General features: G+C 51.2%; 1 protein-coding gene across 3 annotated transcripts in view; it reads right to left on the reverse strand.

The window, feature by feature from the left end:
* Positions 1-27,157, reverse strand: part of Dock1 (dedicator of cytokinesis 1) — a 407,862-nt gene that overhangs the window by 284,150 nt on the left and 96,555 nt on the right. For all 3 annotated transcript variants that reach the window (XM_048338032.1, XM_048338033.1, XM_048338031.1), the window contains exons 22-23: positions 26,328-26,462; positions 17,728-17,836 (exon numbers count right to left, since the gene is read on the reverse strand). In XM_048338032.1, the coding sequence (XP_048193989.1) occupies positions 17,728-17,836; positions 26,328-26,462 (244 nt within the window). The remainder of the gene's footprint in view (positions 1-17,727; positions 17,837-26,327; positions 26,463-27,157) is intronic.

A 27,157-nucleotide genomic window follows, 5' to 3' on the forward strand; every position in this document is an offset into this window, starting at 1 on the left:
ATTAGATAGCCACCATCATGAACAGGAGATTATGGGATGGAGGATTTAAGGATAAAAGAGGTAAAAAAAATAAAATAACACTCTTTAATCATTAAATTACAGAACAATATTAAATAATGGAATTGAGAAGGATTTAGACCCTCTGAGAATACTAATTTTCAAGGGGAACACTGCAAAACATGGCAGGAAAATGATAAATATTTTAAATGTACACTCATCGGTGCATTTATGACAACTATCGGCCATAATAAGAGTGTGGTCAGAAAGCCAGGCAGTGTTGACCCAGGGTTAATAAAACACAGCAAAACTGTGGGCTATAATTTGTTTTCTCTCCTGTGCCATAATATACTAAAGGGACAGAAAGATTACTCATTCCTACAGCTTTAAGCAGCTTCTTAAAGGTTTTAAGTAACTTTTAATGGGTTTTCTTTTTCTGTATCACAGGAATTTGTCGAGAAGATTAAGAAATCACCTTAGGAGAAACGGAAAACAGAACTCACTAATCATCTTCCATTTAGCCCTTTATATGAGTAAGTAGGGAAATCATTTATAATCACATCCATTATAAAGAATTCAAATTATTGTGCTGTTTTATTATCTATCCACTGGAAGCAGGCCGCCACACTAGGAAGTTGGGAGATTTTCTCACATGACTAGCCCATATCTTAATAGCCCAAGGGCTTCTCCGATAGAGCAGTCACGTCAGAAGCAAACAGTGAAGGGAAAAGCAAGCACCCAGGCTTCAGGCCCTCCGGAAGAAGAGGATCTGGCCTAGCACGCGGCACACCAGTACCTCACACCTGAGGGCCAGGCCAAATGCCTTTCTTCCTGAGGGATCGGGAGCCCCCAGTTCCTTTATCTGCGTGTCCATGCGGTGTGAACGCTGTGCGTGCCTCGCAAAGTGCTCAGTGGCCGAGCACCGGGACGAGCTCAAGAGGACAGGCACACACCTGCCGCTCGGGGTTTACCGGAAGAGTCCTCCCCGTGAAGGCCGGGATCCCAGAGCCGAGGCCGCGGGACGGGGAAGGTCACCCGGCCCACGCCAGCAGGAGCGGGTCCCCAGAGGGAGGCGAGGGGGGCAGGTGCTCCGACGGGAAGGACCCGCACACGCGGCGGCTCAGACCAGAAGCCCACTGCTCCCCAGAGCAGCGAGGCAAGGGTGCCCAGGTCAGTGAGGACGCCCAGGGGCCCAGGCGGTTTGTGAGGAGACAATCGTGATGGGGCAGAGCCCACAGGCAGCGTCTAGCTCCTTCCTCGCCGGCCGCTTCTCATCGTCCCCCTGAAGCCTGCCTTGCCCACTCCATGCTGTGGGCATCTGGGCAGAAACCAGCTTCCACAGCCTTAGACAGCCTGAGTCAACTCGCAGGAGGCCATTCACAAGAGGGGATGCTGTCTGCTCAATTGCTGGGCAGCCTGGGAATGGGGGAGGGGGGTGCGTGTGCTTAGCTCCTACCCAACCTCCTGTCTCCTGGAAGGAGGCAGGAGAGAAAACTAAGTGCCATAGAGCTGATAAGAGGGCCCCTGGGGGGGGGGGGAGGAAATCCACACCTCTTCACCTAGGCCAAGACAGGAGCAAGTGTGTGTGCGCGCGTGTGCACGCGCACACACACGCTTCCAAAAATGCTGCAAACCTTGTACTGGACATGGCTGTAGTTCTACAATGGAAACTCATAAAAGCTCATCTTTGGTCCTCAAGAGGGCAGAAGGGTGGAAGATGATCTTTGATTGGTCCTCAACGGGGCAGAAGGGTGAAAGATGATCTTTGATTGGTCCTCAACGGGGCAAAAGGGTGGAAGATGATCTTTGATTGGTCCTCAACGGGGCAGAAGGGTGGAAGATGAGGTGTGGAATTCTAACCCAGGATATGGCCATGGCTCCCAATTTTGGAAGAAGGCCAGACAGTTCTTGGCCCCTGAAGGCACTGTCGCTGCTGATGGGGCAAGGAGAGCTGCTTCTGGATCTCAAGGGGGAAAGGGGGAAACGAACAGAAGGAAGAGGAGAAGGCACAACCGCCAGCCTTGAGCTGGATGTCACGTAGAGAGGGGATCTGATGCCCACGAAGGCACTGAACACCGCAAAGCGTCACTGTCTGCTCCTAGAGGAAGGAGTCTCAACCGAGCAGGCAGAGAAAGAAGCCAAGCGCCCAGGATCCCAAAGTCAGTCAGTAAGAGCCACGGCAGGGACAGACGGCGCAATGGTCAGCCACCGCTGCCCCTAAGAAGGCGAGGGAGCTCGGAGGCTTTCCTCGCAAGAGCATTCCATCTCCTAGTCAAAAGAAACAGGGATGTTAATGGGTGGTTGGAAGGTCTCTGCAAATACTTTTCATTTTGGCAAAACAGAGCACCTGAGGTTCAGGAGCATCTCAAATGGAGATGACATATTTAATTCACAAAGAAAATGAAATCTCATTTAACTACCATGGAAGGTTACCAGGGGTAGCAGGGGGGGGAGGGGGGAGGGGAGGGGACGGCCACAGGAAGCTCCCAGGAGGTTTACAGCAACAACAGAGGCTGATGAGCCCACAGCAGAAGGACAGTGGAGCTGAGGAAATCGCAGGCTGGCTACTGTGACAACTACCAGACCCAAAGAATCGGTTAGAGAATATTACACTATTGAACAGCAGAGAGTCCAGATCCAAACCTGGAAGGAACCACAGTGACTTCGAATGGCCTAGCTTCCCAGACCGGCTGGCGGAGACAGAGGATCAACAAAGGGGCTCTCAGAAATTTCCGTACACACTCGGGGTTCCTTCCCTCTCACAAGACCATGTTGCAAGCAGTGTCCTGAGCCCGAGGAGCCAGAGACCCCCCCAAACCCATCACTGCACTAACCCAACAGCTTATCAAAGCTGAGACAGCCGGGTGTGGTGGTTCATGCCTGTAATCCAAGCCACTCGGGGGGTTGAGAGCTAAAGATGGAGCTTTGAAGCCAGCTCCGGCAGGAGAACTCTTGAGACTCTTATCTCTAATTAACCACCAAATGTCCTAGAAATGGAGCTGTGACTCACGTGGTAGAGCGTCAATCTTGAGCAAAAAAAAAAAAAAAAAAAAAAGAACTAAACTAAAGAGCAAGACTGAGTTCAAGTCCCAAACCATCATCAAAAAATAAAAAATAAAGATTATGTAACCACAGTGAGAAAACCTCTAGAGACGTGGGAATTATATTACAAAAGCAAATTGCAATCAAACCCCAGAGTCTACGTTTAAAACGAGGGAGGGACAATGCCTGAAAACATAAATCAGAAATGACAGGTCCTCAAATGCTTTAGAAAGAAACGGACAGCCCAGCGTCTCTGAGGCAGAGGGGGAGGCCATGGCGTGGTCCTCAGACCTGTGCCACGCGGCCCGGAACACCGTACTCTCTCGGCAGGTGACTTCATCCCACTAACGGTTCGCGTCTGTCTGGAGGAGTCTCCTGTTCCAAGCTGGCAGAGGTGAATGGGAGCCCAACCACGACATTAATTATCCTAAATTATGAATAAGCGGGGCGTGAATGAGACTCTGCTCCAGTGAACTTAACATTGGTGTCAAAAGAAAAAAAAATGCGAGAGCAGACTTCAAATGGCTTGCTAATTTTGGGAACTAAGATGAGTTTACAATACAAAGGCACCACAATTCCCGGAGACAGGCTCCAGCATTTCACCAAGGACTGATTTTTTTTTTTAATCTAGCTCCATGCGCACTTGAAAGGGATTCCTTCCCAACGCAGGCAAAGCGCAAGCATTTTGTCCTTCCTTTGAGGCTTGCTCAACTACTTTTGAGGTGACTACTCTGCTTCTGGAGAAAGCACCCCCCAGAGTACAAATGCAGAGGGAATCTCAGAACGGTTCCCTTTGTCTTCTACAGAAAAATAAGAAGTCAGTGGTGTGTAAAGTTACCATAGGATGGAACCAATGGATTCCACGAGAAGACAGAAGAAATGGCCCCGGCCACCAGTGAGCCTGCCGCCCAGGAGCCGGAAAGGGCGCTTGCTTTGGTAGGGGTGTGGCCGGTGACTGTGCTACCCAGGGCCGGGGTGTGCATGTCAGTGTCTACGCCTTGGGCCTCCACCTACATTCAGCTCCGTTGATAGAAGGATTACTAACAAAAAGGAAAGAATAGCCAGGCTGGTAACCGAGGTCTCTCATTGTAGCTGCTTGGGAGGCTGAGATTATCCAGGTTCAAAGCCAGCATAGGCAGAAAAGAAAGAAATACACACACACACACACACACACACACACACACACACACACTTGTCAAGGAAGAGCTGGATGCAGGGACTGGCGTGCCCATTAACCTTGCTTCAAGAAAGTCTGGCACAGGTGGATCGTGCCCATGTGGAGAGCAGTCTCACCTAAAAATAACAAGGAGAAAAACCCAGACTGGCTCAGCAGGAAGAGTTCCTGCCTAGGGAGCCTGCGGCCCTAAGTTCAAGTCCCGGTACAAGTACCCCCTTCAAAAGTACAGGATTAAGTTCTTCAGATGAAAGCGCAAGGTTGTCCCACTGTGGATTCTAAACACAACGATAAAGCTGTCCTTAAATACAAGCACAGAAAGGACGGGAAGTAAAAGGATGAAAAGGTTCTCCACAGAACAACAACCACCACCACCACCCCCCCCCCCACCACCACCCCCCCCCCCCCCCGCAGCAGGCAGGACAGCCATGTCACGCCAGACCTGATCTGAAGACTGACAAGAGGAAGAGAACACAACTTTCTCACTTTGGGGGCGGGGGAGGGGGGGCACAGCCTCCCCCACCTCACTTCCAGGATGATAACACAGAGGGAAGGGGTTTGCCCGGTGCCCCTCCCCCAGTGCTCTTCCCCCCCTGTGGAGATGGAGGCCATGGAGACCGGTGATGTGGAAGGGAGGGCTTGGTAGTTGCGAGCTCGCCTCCCACCTGGCCAGGCTGGGGATGGACGGACAGCTCACCAGCCGGAGCCTGGCACCCAGGGGCATCCCGCACTGTGCACATGACTGCACGGGGCACGTCCTCTGGGCAAGACGGAAACACAGCTGGATGAGTGGCCACCATTTTCTGCACCCACGAAGGCTCCTCGGTCCCTTCACCCGCTCTCCCGTGGGTGGAGGTGCCCAGAACGAACGGAAGATGGCATTCTTCTGCGAGTCCCCGGGGCAGCGGCCGGGCAAGGACGGTCAACAGTCCTGGGGGGGGGGGGGGGGTCAGAGGCCACGCACACCGAGACGAGGGTCAACATGAGAGCCACGAGATTCCGGAAGCGGACGGGCACGGCTCCGCTCGAGCCTCTCTTTAAATTAAAAACATATTTTATTTATGAAAAAAAAAAAAAAGCTATCCCATGGCGAAAATAAAAGTAATGGTAGAGAATTCAAAAGACAGAAACCTTCACGAGCTCGTGCGCTCTGCATGCCGCGAGGAGGCCCCCTCCCCTCGCCCCGACATCTTCCCTGGGAGGCCTTGACCTCTTCTGAAAATGTAATTAGAAAATAAACTCGCACGTCAGATCTCGGCGCGGCAGCCGGGGATCTGAGAGACAGAGAGACAGCCGTCGGGCTGGCAGCACACAGTCACACGCCGCCTCTGAGCCCTGGGCCGGGGCGGGGGACCCGGGTCCCTCCACTCCCGAACGGTCCCCCGAACCAAGCCGCTCCTGCCGCCTTCTCCTTTCACCCCGCATCCTTCCACCCCTCCCCACCTGGTCCAAGTCCCACCCGCCCCTCAAAGCTCAGCGCCGTCCATCCGCCAAGCTTTCTCCGGTGGCCACAGTCCACCTGCCCTTCTCTTTGGATCCCCGCCTGGCCAGCAGTCTCTCACGTGGACGGCAAACGACGCGCCACCCCATCTGCCATCTGTCCTCCAGGTCAAATACCTGGCTTCCAGAAATCTCCTGCAGACGCAATTCCCCGTCTTCCTCTGTCGGATCCTTATGGCCTCTGGCCCGCGGATGCCCACGGCTGGCCCCACGTGAGCGTTATAAAGTCCAGTGACCCCGGTCAGTGCCCATTATCTTTCACTACGTGCTAACGGTGCACACACCTCAAAAAGCTAAACCTTACAACACCCAGGGAGAGTTCAATGTCTTGCGTGGAGGTAGAACACAAACATTTCCCGCCGCTTTCTGAGTCATTATTTAATAAGCTTCAAGGAGACGGGCCATGCAGATGTTGACGTTACCGTAACTTCTTCTTTCAGGCATCATCTCCCACAGGGCATCGGCCCCGACTCCACGTGGACACACAGGCTCCTGGTGTCTGCCTGCCTCTGTCCAAGGAGGTCTGCAGATTTACCAAGAAAACTCCAAGCGGGAAAGTGGAAAGAAGCGCTGGAGACATGGCACATAGTCCTGAGTCCAAACGGGATCGATGGGAGGGGCCACCAAGGGAGGGAGGGAAGAAGGAGGAAGGGAGGAAGAGAAGGAGGAAGGGAGAGGAGGAGGAAGGGAGGAAGGAGGAGGCCCTGGATAGGACCACAAAGCCCATTGGTCAGTGGGGGGGGAGGGGGGCGGTGAATGAGGTATAGGTCAGGCCTAGTGGTGAGTTCCTGGTACAACTGGAGCACGTCCAACAAGGTTGATCTACCCGGGCTGGAGGAAGGGAAAATGAGGGTCTGCAAAGGCCCCTGAGCCCGAGGTAGTATGGTAATGCCCCCTGCACACCTGCGGTGACCTGCCCCTTGGCCCCAGGAGACATGCTGCTCTGAGTTCAAGGCGCCCAGAAAGTTCACAGCATGACCTTGCTTTCCGGCCCCTCCATATTATAGCGTATCCTTGTTGATCATTTTGGTTGTGCTTTTCATGGTCTCTTGCTGTCGGGCAGCTCTTCATTTGTCAGCAACTGGTTGGACACTAATTTGAGCAAACTTTGGAGATTCTTTGTAGCAGCAAGAGCCTCTGGTCACATGACAACCGGCCCATGCACGCCGTACAGCAACGGTGCAGAGAGCAGTGCTAGGTGTTTTTTGATCAAGGACATGGAGCCTCAATGATCCAAACCACGGTGCCAGCGGTAGTCCCTCGGTGGAGATGCCCCGTGTTATTTTATGGCACTTCACTTTTCATTAGTTGCCTGTCTTTCTGAAGCAGCCGATAAAGAAAGGGAAGTGTCATTGAAATGCAATCCTCGTAAGGTTCTTGTGGCTCGAGACTCTGTGGTGAGTCCAGTGGTGGCAAGGAAGCACAAAGAGAAGATGGTCCCTGCCCCCGCTCACCACACGGACACAGAGCTACCACCGACGTGAGCCACGGCACACAGGCTGGACACGACCGGACAGGAAATCTCCAGGAGTGAATCACGCGCCTCGCTGCAAACCACCAGTTCTCCCTTGCTTCCACAGCAATGGCCCAGGGCCCCGGAGGAGGCCCCCGGGGCCGACCGAGTGCCACAGCAGAGCAATTTCCAGAATCACCTGCCTCCCAGAGATGATTGGAAGCGGCAAGCCTCAAAAAGAAGGCATAGGCAACACAGCATACATGTCATATATACAACACAAAATAATACTGGTGAATGAGCTTGGTGCCCAATGAATTTCTCCGGAACAGCCTTCTGCAGTGTGGATCTCAGTGCTCTCAAAAGGACTAGCTAAGAAAGCCTCAAGAGGTGAACCGGGGTGGGGGGGGGGCGCAGGGGGGTCACCAGTTCACTGGGGTGTGCCCTTCAAAGGAAGCCCTAGCCCTTCTCCCTGGATTCCCGGGTATGAGGGGAGTGGTTCTGCTCTGCCATGTGCTTTTGTTCCCAAGTGCTACCTCCACACAGGCCCCAGCCATGAGCCAACAGGAACGTTTCCTTTGTCTTTTTTAAGGTAACAGAGTAAGTTAATTTGAAAAGGAAAGGAAAGCCATGGGAGAAAGCAGGTAGACATTTTTCCAGGGAGGGTCCCCAAAGAAGAGTCCAAAGGAGTCCTTTTGGAGGTGGTTATTACAGTATGGGGCTCCTCCCAGACCTCCTCTCCAGGTCTTTGCGCTGATGGTGTAATGGCTTGGGCATGGGCCAGGGACCCTGTCTCCTTTCATTGGTTGAGCAGGAAGCCAGGGCATTGTGGGAAGAAGTGATGGAGCAGGAACTCAGATTTATGGGAAGAAGCATTTGAGCAGGAGCCTGACACTATAGGAGCAAGAAGTACCATGATGAGAAATAAGTGATTTGTCATCCGTTATGTCCACCACTTTTTATCCCTATCTTCCTAACAGCTTCTTTCTTTCTTTCTTTCTCTTTCTTTCTTTCCTTCCTTCCTTCCCCCCTCCCTCCCTCCCTCCCTTCCTCCCTCCTTCCTTCCTTCTTCCCTCCCTCCCTCCTTCCTTCCTTCCTTCCTCTCATTTGCCCTTCTCAAATGGAACTTTCTTGTAAGTTGATTTACTCAGGTATGTGTTTGCTCACTACCACACAGCACTTCTGCTTTTACTCTTTATTGGGAAACACACATAATAGTGTCAGAACACATATTTCTCAGAATTGTACGAAAAATGTCGCTTATATGTACGGTCCAACACTAAAGGTTCTACTGGCAAGAAGAAAGTGGGTTTTGTTTTAATGAAATACACCTTTACAGCTGTTTCCTTTACCTCTTCTCTAATTCAATGCAGCATATTGAGTACAGAATTTCTCAAGGGAAAAATAATTCTATTTGAATGATAAAAGTGTCATGGCCACAGTTCATGGCGAACAATACTGCCTGGCTTCTCATGAAAACGCTACTGCCTGGTAACAGATTCTAAATACAGCCAGAATGATGCACACATTTAATATCCGACCAGGGTGAAGTCCTGGAAAAGGAAATGGAGAACAGGAGACGCGAGGCAGATCCTCCCTCCCAAGGCCCCTGTTCCTGGATAAACTCCAGAAAACACTCAGGTTGGGACTCCTCCATCTCTGATATTGCAAGGTGAATGGCCTGGGAGAGATAAAGAAGTAAAAGTTCACCCCAAGCCCATACTTCATCAACCGGTAGAGACAAATCATTTATTCTACCCTTAAGTTCCGCAAGCCAGCTAGCTGAAATTCTCTAAGTACTCAATCTCACAATAACAGAACTACTGCCTATTTTTCTTTTTCCTACTTGTTAATGTTCCACCACTAGCGCACATGCTTTCCCACAAACTCCTCCTTGGATGTTTGAGGGGCCAGAGCCCTCCCAGGCCCGGGCGCTCAGGCCACTTGCGAGGCAGCTGAGCCCCAATGCTAGCTGAGCGCTCCCTTTCCACCAGCCGGGCAGACAGGCCCAACAACGCGTGGCCAAAGCCATCTCCCAAAGTCACAAATGTGCCCTGGCTTCGGCTGCATTTGCAAATGTCCCCCTGGCTCCTGCCACCCGCTCTGGCCCTTGCTCTCCATCCCAAGGGGGGTTCAGAAGAAACCTCCACCTGGGCATTCAACCTCACTGCCTGTTCCTCCACAGGGCTAACCCTTTGCTTACAGGACGAGGTTCCTTCTGAGGACTGACACCCCTTCTGCATCCTCTGGATTATTAAACTAGAAAGGGAATGAAAGTTTCTGCCCTCCGGCGGCCTCAACTCTCGCCGGTGGAGAGAAATAGACAAAATTCCTTCCTGCGGAGGCAAATCTGAGTTGGGTCTAGCTTTCTAACAAGACTTGACATCGGCAGTGCCAGTCCATCCGCATTTGTTGTTTCCCTTTAACACCGGGGCTGGGTTTTCTAGGTCTTTGAGTGTTTCCGTATAAACTTCAGGACCACATCGTCGATATTCACAAAGTCACACGCTGAGATTCTGACTGAAGCTGCACTGAGTCTGTGGACCATGTTGAGAGGAATTGGCATCTTCGCGATACCAACTCATCTCATCCACAAACGGGCACGCTCTTGCCTTGTATTTACGGTTTATCTGAGAATTAGGCAATGTGCAATCACAACGGGTCCCAGTGGTGCAAAACCTTGGGATAGTCGGTGGGTCGGCAGATAGGTGCCTGCAGCAGAGTGTGCAGAGACATCGCTTGCAGAGCGGCAGGCCCTCGAGCCTCCGCGGGCCTGGGAACGCCAGGTCTGGTACGGGGATCTGCCCCAGAGCCAGACCTCGGAAGACCCCAGAATACAGCCAGAGGAAGACACGGGGGGGAGATGTTCCCACCAACCACTGAGCGAGCGCTCGACGCACAAGCCGTGCACCGCTGAGTCCTCTGCCCGCCGCTCTGGAAAAGCTTTTGTCGTTCCTGCTCTGGGCAGCCACTCACTCTGGCAAGGGAGGGAGTGTCCCGGGAGACGCCACGCTTCCCGGGGCTCTGGTGATGGAGAGCCGCACAGATCGAGCGGATTAGGATTATTTCACACAGTGCAATCCTTAGGACAGAAGCAGCAGGCAAATCCTCCCCAGACCATACGGGAATCCGGGTCGTTATGTAACTGTGCATCCAGCACCGCCGGGTCTGCAGCTGCCCGAACCCCAGTGGCCGGCCGCCAGAGCACCCGCTTTCCAGACAGCCGCCTGCCACTTCCAACCATGGATGCTCATGTCCTATCTCCCGTTCACGATATCAGATACGGAGCCGAAAGCCTCGTTCACGTCCGGCAAGTGCCACACCACTGAGCTACATCCTAAGCCCTTTGGAATCGTATTTTGAGATGGTCTTGCTAGCTTCACCAAGGGGGCTTCGAACTTATCATGATCTTCCCTCTGGTCGCAGATGGCTGGGACGACAGGTCTGCACCACCACGCCCAGCCAAACTCTTGAAGGTAACAAATACCTCCCTGTCTGCAGCCTCTGCCGGCACATTCTCCATTCTGCCCTTTCGAAATCTCACTCAACCTTGAAATCCTCCTGGAACGTTATTCCTGATCCCCCGACAAGCCCTGTCATCCCAACCCTTACTTTTTCTCAAATGGCTGACGACAGTCCACTAAGAGCGACGCCTGCTGTTTCCCTGTCACGGACCACGACCGGACAGTGATGCATTTACGGGAGTGGGCGCTGCGTGGCGGGCGTCCACCTGCAGTCCTGCGCCCACCGTATCCGCTTCCTGCTGTACTTGCAGGAAGGAGACGGGGGGCGGGCACACGGGAGGTGACACGCTAGGAGGTGAGTGAGTGTCCCAACGAGCGGATGCTGAGCCGCTAAGCCGAAGCTTATCGGGGCGAGCCAGTCCCGCTCACGGGACACCGAGTGACTCCTGGCCGTGGGGGAGGGCGGGGAAAGGGCTGGACAGCACCTTGCACGATGGCAGGGGTCAGGGTCCACACGCAGGAAGGGCACTGGGGAGAGCAAGAGCTAAGCAAGGCCAAGGGCAGGGGCGGGGAGAGGAAGCCATGGACGGGATCCTGAGCAGAAACCACCTGGGCTAAGCAGAGTCACGTGCACACGGGGCCAACTCTGCACATGAAAACAGGCTCGGACGCCGGGCAGCTGGGGGCCCTTCGCCCTGAAGGCCTCACCACCCAGAGCCCGCACTGTCCCCTGGCGGGGGGGGGGGGGCACCCCATGTGCCCCAGGCCGGCGGAGGCCAGCAACCCACTCAAGGGGTGGCCAGGGGCCAGCGACTCCAGGCTGTGCGAGGAAGGAAGCTGCAGAGCCGCCGCTCAGACTCAGACACGGGTTCCGCACAACCGTGAGCACACCGAGGCCCGAGAAGGTTCTGGTCCACAGGGCCCCGGGTGTCAGGCGAGAAGACGATGCAGGCGCGCTGTGGCCACCACACGCAGATGAGGCCGAGACAGGACAGCCACCTCCGCGGCCAGCCAATGGCTGCCCGCAAGCCGGGGAAGGCCGGGGCAGATTCCACGTTTGCCTTTGTTATTTCCACAAAAACAACCTCCAGGTGGGTCAGCCCCGCAACTCCTTGACTCTGGACCCTCCCTCGGCTTTTGTGTCAAGAGAACGCTCCAGAAGGCCTGCCCTGCGGCCGCTCCCAAGCCGTCGGAGGCTCTCATTCCACCGGTCCGTCTCTCGCACGGAGACGCGACCTGGAGAGCCGCCATGCAAACATTCACGTCCCGTGTACACGAAGCACAAGGGAAGTACAGGCTCACCCCCGGGCAGGATAGAAGGTTCCGGAAACACAGATGGAACGCTGACAGGAAACCAGGTCCCAACCTCACTTAACCCCAGGACCAGACGGAAGGCAGCCATGCGTCATCGAGGAGCGAGTCCTGAGAGCCTGGGCATGACTTTCACGGGACTCGCGAGCCCGCAAGCCGGAATGCCCCGAGCTCACCAGATGGAGCAAGGGCTCTGCCGTGACAGGAACCAGCCATGGACGGGGAGAAACGTGCTGAGATGGAAATGAAACAGGGAGCCGCGTGAGTGCACCGAGATACAGTCGGCGACGCAAGCGGGAACACGAGAATGAGGCGACACACACATACAGACGTGTGCACACATTCACGGACTTATGCAGACCCAAACATACACACCTATCCACACATCACATCTATACACATAAACACACACACATATATACACACAAATAGGAAGTCTTACAAAACACATTCTTCAAAACTACTAGTGGACATAGAGAAATAGACAGAAAATGGAGGGGGGGAGTGTCTCTATGAGCAATATATAGACTTTTCTCTCTCACTTTCATCCCCTAAAGAATATGGCCTGGTAACACATAGCATTTCACACTAGAAAAGCCTAGGGCACATGAGGTGTTATAGTTGACAGATGATTTAGCGCAGCTAGGAGTGTATGCATGGGTCCTATCCAGCCACTGCGCCATTTTACATAAGGGAGCGAGTATCTATGGATTTGGGAATCTTTCAGATCCCAGAACCAGTGTTCCACCTGCACCGGGAGACTATAGAGATTGATGAAGATGGAAAGGAGATGACGGAGACCATGGAGATGGAGATGGTGGAGACGTAGATAGGAAGGTGGCCCCAACTGAGAGCGCAGCATGCAACTTCAAAGGTGAAAGGCCAGGGTGTCCTCTGAGGAGTAAGGTGATGAAACAGTGACTCTTGGCTTCCATTCCAAATGAAGAAGATACGCAAGGCCGGGGGGCAGGTAGAGGGCTGGAGGGGAGGAGCAGGAGGGGAGTAGAGGGGGCTGGAATGGGGCTGGGACGAGGTCCTGCTGAAAGCAGAGCTCAGCACAGGATCAAGCTGGGGGTGGGGGGTGGGGGGCAGGGTGGTCTTAGCAGATCCTTCCTTGTCATCACCCCTGGTATATCTGGTCAATTTTTCCTGAGGACCATAAAATCCTACACTGGTAAATAGGCAAAAAGCAGTGTGGACTCTAGATGCTAGCTTTAAAAAAAAAAAAAAAGGACAAAAAAATAGTCAAATCTCCCCCTAAGAATCTTAGCATGACATAAGGCAAGTTAGACAGTTCAATTCAAGTCTGAGCATTATTTCCAGGGAAATTTGGATTAGAGGGCAAAGCGCACCATCCAGCGCACTGACGGGGATTACGGAGCAGCTTATTTATAACACAGCTTGCGTCCAGAGGCCAGATGCAAGCGGCACCACGCCATGGCGGGAACCGAGAGGCAGGATGGGCTGCCCCAGGAGGGGCCCCGGAACAAAGACGAACCAGCCTCAGCTCAGGGGCCCCCGTGAACCCCCAGCCCGGGCCCGTCCTCAGGCCTGAGTGCCGGGGCTGGGCCTGGCCAGGCACTGGGGAAGCGAGGAAGACCAAGGATGGTCTTTTCCTACCACACAGCAGAGTCGGGAAGAGCCCGAAGAGTGACAAAGGACGCGGGTTCGCAGACGCAGCCGAGAGCCATTCATTAGCCACTCCAGAGACGACGTGCCGGTCAGCGAGACTTTTTATTTTTTAAATGTACCACCTTGGAATAGTTGTGCAAAGGGGGCTTCAACTCAGCGTGTCGCTTTGAATGATCAGCGCCACCCTCCCATCGCTCTCCTCTCGGATCTATCCAACCCCGCCTGAACCGTGAAGTCTCCCAGTTCCGGATCACAACGGTCCTTACCCAGCATTCCTCTCTCAGTTCCTACACACACACACACGCACACACACACTTGAGCTCTGTGACGCTCGTTTGGTTAAGCTGCCTGGTGATGGTGCGACAAGGTTATGTGGCGGGGATGTACCCCGGTGCACACCACAGTGCAGTCAGCTTGACCTTGAATATACACATATGGCCTTGGATGCGGTCTCATATATGTTGATGTTTTATACCTAACTTCCACATAGGAGGAAAATATGCACCTTTGTCTCTCTGAGCCTGTCTTGCTTTACTCAATTTGATTTTTTTCCAGGTCCCTGCAAATAGCATACTATTCTTCATAACGGATGAACAATATTCCATTTTGTGATGTATGTGGGGGGGGGTGTGCGCGCGTGCACACGGATGTACACGCACGAGTATCTCACATGTTCTTGATCCACTCATCCACGGAAGGGCCTATGAGTTATTTCCATGACTTAGCTACGGCGAATGAAAATGTCTACACCACATCTTCACTTGTAATGTTTTGGGTAAGTGCCCAAGAGTGGTATCAAGCCATGGATTTTTTTAAGTGAAAGATTTAATCTAAAGTAGATGGACTGAGACTAGAACAGAAAAGTCCAGAATATATGACATGAGTATAGGTACACAGTTTGCATGAACTATTTTTCAGCTTCATATAAGCAACAAACACATGCATGCACAGATACAGAAAAGAGCATGCTCAAATGCACAAGCAACACATGTACATACACGTAACCCACGTCACCCACACCGGCTCGCAGCCCACAGGGACTCACAAGCACACATGAGGGTACAAATACACACATGCGACACAAACTCACACGTACACAAAACACTTGACTTACATGTTACACAGACATATGTAATATTACATATACACACAGACACATGCCTGACGAACTAGAATCCATTTATTACCGGGGCCTAGAGTGGAAGTTCTCTTCCACAGAAAATTCTGCCTTCTCAGCCCCAGTGAGAACCATCGCATACGAATAGGTTGAGCGGGGGATAGGCCGTCCAGGGCCACATCTGTGACGTGACTGCACACGCCGCTGCCTCTGGTAATCATGACCGCAGAGTCCCCACCACCCACAATCCCGCGTGCCAACCTAGGAATCGCGGAGCACGGACACCGGGCGGAGCCATCACCGGAGCGCCTCCTCCGAGCACGTCGGAGCAGCCCCGTCCGCAGGATCCCTTCCCACCCGCAGGCTCCCTTCCCGTCCGGTTCACGACGTCTTGGTGAAACATCCCTCTCTGCTTGAGGCGCCTTCCCACGAGACAGGCATCCTAGGTGGGAAGCTGCACAAGGAACAGAACAACTACAGCTCCCCAGGGCCAAGCCCCTGGCCCAGAGCGCCGGTCTGTCGACATGACTGACAGGCGAGAGCAACACCGCCCCGGTGGAGCAACTGAGAAGATGGCGGCCCGGGCGGAGGAGGAGGAGGAGGAGGGCAGGAGGTGGGCTTCACCTCCTCGGAGGGAGGGAAGAGGCGGCAGCGGACACGGAGGGGCCCAGGGGACCTTTCGGGAGCAGAGACGGCACAGCGCCTCCGGCTGGGAGAGATGGGGGAGCCAGAGTGTGAGGAGTTGCTGGGAAGGTCCGCTAAGGTAAATGCCCCAGGGAAGTGAGAGGATCTCAGGGACGCTACAGGGCACGGTGGAAACTGTGATGATCTCTCCACACGGGAAGCCTGAGCCAGCGTGTTCACTTCTGGGTGTGTAAGGAAGAGGGTGGAAGGCGGGATCTTGAAGAAGGATTTGCCCACCAATGTCCATAGCAGGATTTCTGACAAGAGTTGAAACTCAGATGCCAAACAAGTGTCCGTCAAGCGATACACGTACAAATGCCGTGACCAGTGTATTCATAAGGATGGGCTATTATTCAGCCTTCAAAAAGGTTACTGCACAGTTGAACAGCAGAGGCGGTGTGCTAAGTGGGATTAGCCGGTCGTGAGAGCACAAATGCTCGCTAACTGCACGGCCCAGGAGCTTGAAATGCACAGAGCCAGAAAAGAAAGTAATGGTTTTCAGGTGCGGGGAGAGAGGAAACGCTCACGATGGCTTAGTCGCTACGCGGTGGTGGGCTGGGAGCATGGAAAGGTATTGTGGAGACTGGAGGTGATGCTTGCTCTCCCTGAACCACAACTTCCGAGGGGAAGCTGCCTGCCGCCGTATCAACCTTTTTTAAAAGGAAGGGCTTTGCCGTAGCAGAGACGAGGGCAGTCAACGCAAAGTGCTGAAGGCACAGGGTGGGTCTGTCTCTAGAAGCCTCCAGGACCACAGCAGGAGTGAGCCTCCTCCCGCCTCTCTCCACAGAGGCTCAGCCCCCCTCCCTCCCCCCATACCCCCCCCCCCCCCCCCCCCCCCCCCGCTGCAGGCCACTGGACCTGTGCCCTGGGGCGGCAGAGGGCGGGGCTCTGAGAAGGGAGCTCAAGGTCAGAAAACTCTGGGCAGGTTCCCCAGAATATGAGAGCGGGCTGGACAGGTCACCCGCCCAGAGTGACACACCCTTTCCCCTGGAAACGCCACAGCATGGAAACGACTTTCCCTAGAGAAGATGCTCCAACCGGCTCTCCGTTTCAACACCGCAAACCCGGAAAAGCGAAAGCAGCCCACAAACCGGGGACCCAAGACGCCAGCTCGTGCATTTCCCAGAAGAAACAGCCGTGAGGAGACGTGACGCGATGCGGAGCAAGTAGGGAGGCAGCCCGTCCATCCAACCCCACACACCTACCGGCCCGGCAGGTGCAGCTCTCCATCCAGGCAGCGGACTCGCTCATGTCTTACCAAAGAAGTTTAAAATAAAAACACGACCAATGTTTCAAAAGCTCTGCGGCCTCCGCTGGCTGGATGAATTCATTTCCAAGGATGCAAGCAGACACAAGTCAAGCCCAATCAAATTGAATAATATAAGTGTATATTTAGCAATCTAAAATTATTTCTGGGCACAAAACTTCCTGCAATTTTTATCTATTCTTACGCGATCTGAGTCCGTTTTGTGACGTGTGCGTTTTTCTAAAATGCCACTGGATTCCGTAGGGAAATGCTAGACCACTGGGCTAATTTTAGCCCTACAACAACAAGGCGGTTTGAGGCAATATCAAGTCGCCAGATCAGCTAACCTAAAACTTCAAAGTACGTACGGCATGACTTTCTGCGCAGAGCACCAATTTTCCGAGCTGATTTACACGAAGATCAAGAAATTACGGTGGAAGTTACAACGGCACTCATACTGAGTCGCGCTTGGCCAGGAAATACTTCTAAGTGTATGTGCAGGCACACACAAACATGCATGAGCACACAAGCACGCACACACGCGTGCACACGCACACACACACTCTCTTTTGGCTCAGGGCACAGGGCAACACAGCAAAGCCGGAAGTCCCCCAGATCTTTTAAGACAATAAGTCATAAGACTGTTTTCTGAAATTATGTATCGCAACACCGGAGGAAGAAAGTAAGACAATGACGCTGCCTCCGCCCAGAGCGCGGCGACGGCCACAGCTAAGCGCTCGGAAGGTCCTGGTTCTCGGAGGGAAGTGCACACCGCCACCCACGGTGCAGCTTTTCCTCCAGTGCTTCAGCCTGCTGACGAAGTCCAGGGGACTCCAGTCTCCAACTGACCAGCAAAGAGCTCGGGTGGCCGCGCGCTCGCTTCCACGGGGAGAAAGCTAAGGCACGCCAGGTCCCCGACCTGAGTTCGAGCCCCGGTACCGACGCACGGAAAAGAAAGCACGGAATTCCCAGCAGCAGGCGGGCGCGGGCGCGGCCGCTGCCCCGGCTTCCTGCCCACGGCGGGGCTGCCAGCGCGCGGCGCCCCGGCCCTGCTCACGGGAGCTCTCGTGCCAACAGCGGGTCTCACTCGGCGCGGCAGGCACCCACCTTCACCCGGACGGTCTGGTCGGACGTACTGCTCATCATGTCGTTGATGGACCGGAAGAGCTGCAGCAAGGACTCCACGAAGTCGGCCTCCCCCTTGTTCTCATAGAGCCTGCAAAGAAACACAGGGCTGTGGGGTGTGCCGGGCCCGGGGCCCTGCGCTGTCCGCCCTCGAGGGAGCCGCGTGGGGACCCGCGGACGGGAGCCGCTGCCCCAGCACGCGCGCACCGCGGGAGCGAAGCGGCCCCACCCGGAGGCTCGGGCCCTCGCGTGCCCCCTCCACGAAGAACGGGGCGCGGGGACAGCACCCGCGGCTGCACTCTGGGAAAACCACCGCACGCAGACACACGGGGAAGGAGGGGAAGGACGGAAGGAGGCAGGGGCAGAAAGGAGAGAAAACGGAGAGATCCAACTAGCACGCCGCCCCAGAGACACCACGCCATGAAACCGGTGTGTTTTCCGCAGGGGAAACTCAGAATGTCGTACAATCGCCAGCCGTGAGGACCCTTAACTGGCTACATCTAACATCTTACAACCATCTGAACATGACTTTATAATGGCAAATTCAACATGACTTTGTCTCAGAGAACTGATGCTCCACCAAAGCAATGTGATCGGGCCCGTGGTATGAAAAAAATCTTCACGAGCAACGACGTGTTCACTATAGGGATAATAGGGATCTGTACATCTGGTTATACGTATGCTAATACATGTTGCTAATTTTAAATAACCTTCATTTGTAAATTATTTATTCACAGCTACTTCAAGTGGCTACTACTAAAAAGCAATCCATTTGCATTTTAAAATGCCGCAGCTCAGATGCTTTATTAATACAGACTAGTTTTCGACTTCCCGAAAAGCACAGCCAGCCTACCTGAAACCTTGTGCACAATGAAAAATTTTGCAAATTGGGTGATAATTAATTGCCCTGCAGGTAACTTAATGTTTAAATAAGCTCCTTTGTAAAGCCAAGGGTTCTGTGTAAATTGGTAAATTCTAAACTAGCATAACTCTTCTGCAAAAAGAGAATTCTAAATACAAGTTTGCTTAAATGATGTACCAGGCAATTAACATGATGTCGTGAGCTTGCACGAGGGGTGAGGTACAACAAGAACAAGGCTGCCCTCGTTCCTCCACATTCATCAGTTTCTAGAGCCACGTGGTACTTAAGACCAAAACCCAAAGCAGACTCCTCTAGAAGGCAGAGTGGAATGAGCGTCAGTCTCTGGAGGAAATGACTTTGCATCCAGGAGACGCCAAGGAGGGGAGTGCCAGTTAACACGGAAGACTCTCGGTTTGTGGGGCTGGAGAACCCAAGCCAATCAAAGGCAGACCACGGCTGGCCAGGACCACAGCCCAGTCCTGTCTGACCACAGCCACGGCTCACACCAGGCTCTCAGCCCAAGAGAAGGTGGAGACCCCACAGTCCAGAGCTTTCTAAACACAGCTTTCTAAACACAGCCCTGCCACCAAATAAATCCCATCAGACCCAGGGAAAGACTGGAGCACAGGGCCAACTCCAAGAAAAAAAGACCACGACTGGAACAGGCCCTCAGGTAGTCGAGACCCTGTAGCTCAAAAAAAAGACCTCAAAAATAACTGGAATTATACTTTACTTTCTATTTATATTTTAGAATAAAAGATGGAAAGAACAGAAGGGGGAACATTGCAGCAGGAAAATGAATCTGTAATAAAGTATCAGGTGGGAAGTCTAGAATTAAAAGACGTAATACCTAAATTACAAATTAACTTGAGAGTAGACACAGCAAGAGACAGAAATAGTGAAATGCAAGAAAACCCACAGGATAGGAGGAAAAAAGAAGACGAAAATACAGAGAAGAATTTGAACTATAAAGACTCAATAAAGAGACCCGAAGAAGATGAATGGAGGCATCAGAGGAACAGGAAGGAAGAGAAGCAACAGGCAGATGAGCCATCCGAAGACATCATGACCCTGAACACTGACGGAGAATGTCAATCAAGCATTCAAGAATTCAAAGCAGGAAAAAAGTAACTCATCTCTAGCAGAGCGTGGTAAGCTTGAAAACAAGCACAAAGAGGAACTGTAAAAGCAGCTAGAAGAAGAAACAAAACAAAACATGATTTACCTTCCACAACATAAGAATAAGTCTGAAAGTGGACTTCTCAACAAAAATGACGGGAAGCAAAAGAAAATAGAATAACACCTGCAGGAAGAAAATAACTGCCAATCCAGAATGCTGTATTAAAAGAAAATATCCTTCAAATACAAAGACGAAATAGATCATTTTCATACAAACAACACCACTAGCTGACTTCCACTGAAAGAAATTCTATGGAGAATTCTTTTGACAGAAGGAAAACAATCCCCAAGAGAAACACGGAATTGAAGGAAGGATGGAAAGCAATCACAAATAGAAAATGTATACTGACTACACAATGGTAATGCCTAATAGCATCTTAGAATATATGTGGAATTAATATGCAGGACAACAATACCACAAAAGCAGGGAGAGAAAAGGCACTTCCGGCGTTCTGTTTATCTAGCTATGGGGAGCATTCTCAGGGGTGCGGTCCCAATGATTAATCTGACTTACCCTCTAAGCCCGTCAGGCACGCTGTCGCCTGTGATAATTATGAAAAGCTAGTATAAGAATCCTTTCCATGTGAAGGGAAGAGGACATGGAATGATGAAAAGAAAGGCTTGGTTATTAAAGAAGGGAAAGAAAAGAAGAAAAAATAATAAAAAAATGACTAAAAGAAAACTGATGGTTGTAAATTTGTGGAGGATACAAAACGGTAAAATACGTCTGATGGTTTCTGTTAAAACTACACAAACGAAGCAGGAGCTTAGGAAGGAAGGTTCTTCTCGGGCCTGGATCATGAGAAAAGGCTCTGCCACGTCCGTGAGCCTGTACTGAAGAAAGCGCAACCCAGAAAGAACGCTGGGGCCTGGTAGCGTTGTAGAGGCAGGAGGACTACGGGTGAGAGGGCAGCCTGAGTGAAGTTAAAGGCATTCTGTCTGACAAACAAACTAAAAGCACAAAGGATTAGGGGGCATAGCAAACAGAAAGGCCCGATTTCCATCCTCAGGAATGCCAAAAAATGGGTTGGGAGGCAGGTACCAGCGGCTCATCCTAGCCACTCAGGAAGCTGAGATCTGAGGATTGGGGCGGAAAGTCAGCCCGGGCAGGAAGCACCGTGAGACGCCGGGTTCCAATGAACCAGCAAAAAGCAGAAAATGAAGCTGTGGCTCTAGTGGGAGAGCAATGGAGGGATAAAGCTGAGAGACAGGACTCGGGGCCTCGAGCAAAGAGTGAGAGAGAGGGACGCCTAGCAGAACGTCTTCATCTGTCTACTCACCTGGAGACCCAGATGAGACTCCTCTCACCAACCACCGTGGCCCATCAGGGACACGGGACATCACTGCTGTGACCCTGCTATGTGTGTCATGAAAGCCCCCCCCCCGCCCCCTCCTTGCTTCAACCTGACTTCCAAAAAAAACATCACTACTTTCTGGAGAATCTCGGGATTGTTTTTCAATGTAAGTTGACACTGGTGGTGACACTGAAGGGTCCCGGAACAAGGCCACCTTGAGAGAAAGCAGACCCCCAGAATGGCAAGCACACCGAGTCCTGGAGCCCCCTGTCCCCATGGGGGCGAGGAGTCTCCTCTCTGGGCTGACTGCGTTTGAAATACACTGGAAGGAGGCCTTCATTAAGCAGGCAGGAAGACTCCCTTAAGCCATCTTTTGGGGTGTATACCCCCACGAAGGGTCTCTTTTGGCAGATGCTGTTTGCTTTCCCAGGGCTGATGGGTTTGGAGAATTCTGAGAATCCTGGCAGGACCAATAGGCAGAACTGACTTGCAGCGCATGATGAAAGCTGCCCCCGGAAGGGGGGCAGGAGACGCTCTGGGGGGGGGACTCCACACCCCCTCGGCTCCTGTTTCCTGAGGGCTCCTCCTGTGCTTTGTCGGTCGTGGTAATAACCTTAAGCGTTGCTGTTCTCTACATGTCCCCCTCTTGTAAAGTTCACTTTGAATTCTGAGAGCCTAACGATATTTTTTCTTTGATCTACAAGTCTAATTTAAGACTTTCTTATGAATACCGTTCAGATGACTCTTAACTTATAATTACAGGATAAGTAAATGAATTTTTGCTTTCGCTTTCTTTCTAATTTGCTGGCCTTTTAGCTTGTATTAAGGTAATACTGTCACGTACAAAGTATGTGAAAGTTTGTTATTTCACGAAAGCATGACTTTTAAAATGAACCAGGCAAGCCGGGGGGTGGGGGGGGAGGCGGGGGAGGGGGGCAGTGCGCCACGCCTGTATCCCAGCGACTGAGGAGGCTGAGCCCTGAGGCTCCCCCGCTCAGTGCCAGCTCAGGCAGGAAAGTCTGGCAGACTTCATCTCCAAAATCACCAGCCATCGCGTCTTCTCTTTCAAGTTTCATACCTTTTGTCTGTTAAAATTCCACGTGAGTATAACTCCTACTAAACTAATGTAGCCCAGAGAGCATCCCCACTTCCTGCGGAACAGAGGAAACTAGACTTAACAATCATACATACTTCATTTGAGACCCATTCCTGCTAAGCCTCTTCCACAAATGCAGCTAAGAGGGTTCTGCCAGGGGCTTGTAGGCACTAATCACTTCAGCCCCTGCTAGGAGGCCAGAGAGACGGCCAAGACCTTCCTCTCCGCAGCACGCAACCCGAGCCTACCGAGAGGCCGGCTGACCATGTTACCAGAGCAGTGTGAAAGGCTTAACAATTACAAATCTGTAGGCCTATAATAACTGCTTTAAAACCGATGAAACATAGATAATGAGTCTTTAATACATTTAAAATTCCACCAAGAACCTGTCAAGGATGAAAATTAAATAGTTTCTCTGCTGCCAACCAATATGTTCAGACACATAATTAATTAGCATTTCACAGGGGTCCTCTGAGTCATCTTTCTGTGATGTAAGACCACTACTGGTGAAGTAGCTAGAGGTTTAAGTCATGGTGGTTTTGTGTGTGTGTGTTTTTTTTAATCAAATTAACCTAGAAAGGTCATCTGTCTGACCTACTTTGAGGCGAAAAAGGGGATGAAAACTCAAGAGACCTATGGATAGACGATTAAGACCTCTTCATTGCTTGCTCTATTTTCAATAAGTATTCGTCATCGACAAATAATAGGATCTTTGTCCATTAACTACACCCTATTTTGTGACCTACAGAATGACAGCAAAAAGACAGAGCAGCATCACTTATTCATAATAAACAACTAATTATTCACAATGCTAACACCAGATGACAGGCAAGAATGACGAAGCGAAGCGCGATAACCAGGCTTAGTCATCTGGTTCAGGAGGTCTGATAGGAGATGCATCTAGCCGTTTCCTGGCTTCCCGGCTAATGCAATCCACCCACACAGAAAGCACAAACAAAAACCAGCAGAGAAGTGCCTCTGGCGGCCAGGATCTTTCCTGGTTCCCTCTGAACTAAATGTCTTTGGGCCAGAGCTTTTAAAACTGCCGTTCTCATTTCAGGACAAAATGAGCTTTCTAAACAAAACAAAACAAAGTATGGAATGGCATAGAAAGAAAGATAGTAAGATAAGTAGGATAGGCCTCTGCATCTTCCTTGGTTCTTTGGGAGAATAAATACTGTCAATTACCCTAGAATTTAACAAAGCGAGTGCATTATACGAAAATGCAGAAGACCATTTGGAAAAGAAGAAGAAAAATAACAGATCTCCAAAGTTGGTTCCAACTGCAAAAAGAAAAACACACTTGTCAATTCCAGCAGTGAACACAATTGTTTTTCTCCCGAGGTAATAAATGTGTTGCAGGTAAGAAAATGAGAGCCTGCTTTGTTTCCTTCCCTCTCAGGCCCCTGCAACCCCCCCCCCCCCATACCCACCAGACCTGCTGAGGGCTGCTTGTGATTCAATATTCTAGACATTCTGCATGGAGCCCAGACTGCTGCTGCTTTAAATGGCTGACTCAGAACAGGCAGAAAGTCGGGCTGACAATCAGGTGAACGTTTCAGTAGGACAAGACAGAACAGGAGAGAGAAGTAAAAAGACGCCAAACCTACTGCCAAAGATGTTAGGGTCATGAGTTGTTTCTTCCTTCTCTATAATCTGCCAGAGACTAAAACATCTTCTCAACACCATTAGTTCAGAGACTGAAATTAAGGAGCATTTATCACACCCACAAAATGTGGCTACAACTGCGTTCTTCATTTCAAAAGAGATGTTTGTTTGTCCCTTCCCTCAGGAATCCTAGCAGGCAGCCAAAACTCTACATTAAAGACACATTTAGTGGGAAAAAGAAAGACCATAAAACTATTCCAGGCTGGAGTACAGACAGGGCTGACAAGTTCATTAGGAATGGATGGAAGAGAGAAGGGTCAAAGGAGGGAGGGAAAACAGGAAAAGAGGAAAGGAAGAAGAGTGGAAGAAGAGAGCGGGGGAAGGCGAGCAGGAGAGGAGGCATGGAGCGATGGAGGACAGAATGAGGGAAGGGCTTTGATTACCAAGGCACTGCGATCTCCAGAGCCGCTGAGCAGGCTAAGAATGGGGATCTGGGGCCGTAGCAGGCCACAAAACACCTCACACCTTACAGACTGCTGACGTTCGGCTGGCGTCCTAGACAGGGCTCGGCTCTTCTGACAAGCTACTTATCCCAGCCAAGAAACTCGGTCTCTGTCATGTCCAGAGGAGGAGAGAAGCAGGCGATGGGATCAATCGTGGTCTGTGACCAGCACAGAAAAGAAGGTCAGACTGATCAACAAAACACGAGTACTCTCAGGGTCTCAGAGGTATTATTACTAAACATTTACTTCTAAAGTACTTCTGAGGTCAAGGGTAACTCTCAGCTGAGTACTTAGCTTTGTTTCTATGTAATCCCTTGGGAATAATAATCTTTTTGACTTGGGGCTACAATTTAAAATAAAAAGATTTTAAATTAAAGAGTCACAGGTGACGATAATTGTAGATACTAGCCCTCAAACTAAAGAGACACCAAAGTTTTTCCCGTCTGACTTGAGGATTTAGTGATCTGAAATAAGATAGGGAAGTTCAAAAATATTAAGCAATAAATACTTTCTGGGTCATAAACATGATGAAGAAAAGTTTAATGGTCACCCAATTAGCTCCCAGAAACCCTGATAAACTCCCTTCCAGCAGGGGGAAGAGGGTGAATAATTGTGAAATGCATCGCAACTACCTATGAAGCCAACAAAATGGGTCTCAGTGAAGGTTTTTGGTCAACAGGGGATTAAAGGGTCAAGGAAAGAGAAAGCAATAGGGAGAGCTATTTAGAGCAAAACATAATATGTGCATGCCATAGATACCATGGTGAAACCCTCTGGTCAATTTTAATGCACACTAAAAAAAAGAAGAATGACAGGAAAGTGAAACAAGCTCTGACGGCTACAAACTGCAATCCTCAGATCTCACCTCCCCGAGTAACTACGACGGCAGGCATACACTCCAGGTGTCAGGCTGAGTACCGCGCCGCTGAAGGGTGAAGATGGGATTTCTCATGTAGAGCGACTCTGGGTGGGGTTCACCAGAGAAAGGTCATCAATTGAGAACTAAGAATAACCAGACAGCCACAGGGGCATGGCAAATTTACCCACAAAATAGCTACCCCTCCCCACAAAGTAAGAGCGAGTCTTATTCCAATGCCAACTCTCTACCCAGTGAAATAATGTGAGCCCACAGAAAGTTCTTTGATGTAAGCCACACAACTCTGACTATTATAAATATTACTATATAAGACACTCATTCTCTCTAAATTAATGAAGTCATAAATACCCCCAATTTACTTTAAAGCTTGAAAACAATCCCTAAATTGATGCGGACCAATTCAGAGACGCCAAGAATCCGGAGCCCATGGGCTGGGGATATAGCCTAGTGGCAAGAGTGCCTGCCTCGAATACACGAGGCCCTAGGTTCGATTCCCCAGCACCACATATACAGAAAACGGCCAGAAGTGGCGCTGTGGCTCAAGTGGCGGAGTGCTAGCCTTGAGCGGGAAGAAGCCAGGGACAGTGCTCAGGCCCTGGGTCCAAGGCCCAGGGCTGGCCAAAAAAAAAAATAAATAAAAAAGAATCCGGAGCCCAGAGAGCAGAGCTGAGCGGCTCAGGCCCGAATGTCTCTGCAAACCACACCGGGGCGAAGGCAGGCGAGGGGGAAGCCCCTGTGTCCTCTCAAGGGAAGCAGTGTCAGTCGATCTGGACTTGGTGTTGTTTCTTCTTGCTTCATTGCTGCTCGTTCTTCTGGGTGTTTTGCTATATGAAGACATACCGTGGGGTGCTAGGAGCTGTAATGGACACTGAACGTTCCCTGGGAAGCCTTCTAAAGCTGTGGGCCAGACAGCATCCGGCTGGGAGGCGAACACCCCAGCCCTGGAAGCACACACTCCCCGCAGGGCCAGCCTCTGACGGCTCATGGCCAGGTGAGGGTCCACAAGGCCAGGCCGCTGCAGGCCTCCATCCATGGGAACTGTGTCACAGGAAACACCAGGTAGGAAAGAAGAAAACGAAGAGGGGGAAGGCAGAGAAGGGGGAGGGAGGGAGCAAAGGAAGCTGGGAAGGGCTTCCCACGGCTTTCCCGTGGGCATACTCACTGGTTGAACAGGATCCTGGAGCGCACGATGAACTTGAAGATGTACTCCAAGGCCTTCATGGCTTTGTACAGCTGCTCGTTGATCCCGGGCTTTTCCGCACTCTCCACGTAGGTCCTTAACACCTTCGTCAGCTTCCTGTTCGTGAGGGGAGCACGGGCCAAGCGTGAGCGTGGGCAGTGACCTCATCTGGAATCTTCACGGAGGTGTCCACGGCACAGCAGTCTCCCCCTCCCACCTTGCTTCAATAAACTGAACTACACTTAAAGTTCATCTCCCAGTTGTTTGTACATCTAAAATTGGTGTTTCTTTCTTTAGGTTGTTATTTGAGGGGGGACATAGCGTTCCTAACAGACAAATAATAAGTACATGTACGTAATACTAAATTATATTTGGGTATATGTATAGATTGTGGAATCATTAAATCAAGCTTGGTATCTCACTTTTCTGAGCTTTACCTACTAGTTCTAGTGATTCTGTTCATTTGGTTTGAGGCTTACGTTACCTAGATTCGTTATAGCTTTGCATGGACAAAATTCACATTAGATGGAGAAACAGTTCTACTACTTTCTTTCCCATTCTTAAATAACTTAAGTTTTTGCATCCCTACGCCGGCTCAATAATAAACAAGCATGATTATAGGCGACAGCCTTTCCAGGTTCCCGAAAATAGGGAAAAAGCTTTAGAAGTTCAGCACTAATTATGAAATTAACTACAACTCCGTGTTGATGGGTTTTTATCAGAGTAAGGAAGTTCCCTTAATTTCATGATTTGCTAACAGGTTTTATTATAAACAGATGGCGAATTTCATCACACGCATTTCAGCATTACTG

This window comes from Perognathus longimembris, chromosome 2 (assembly GCF_023159225.1).
Source record: "Perognathus longimembris pacificus isolate PPM17 chromosome 2, ASM2315922v1, whole genome shotgun sequence".
Taxonomy (NCBI): domain Eukaryota; kingdom Metazoa; phylum Chordata; class Mammalia; order Rodentia; family Heteromyidae; genus Perognathus; species Perognathus longimembris.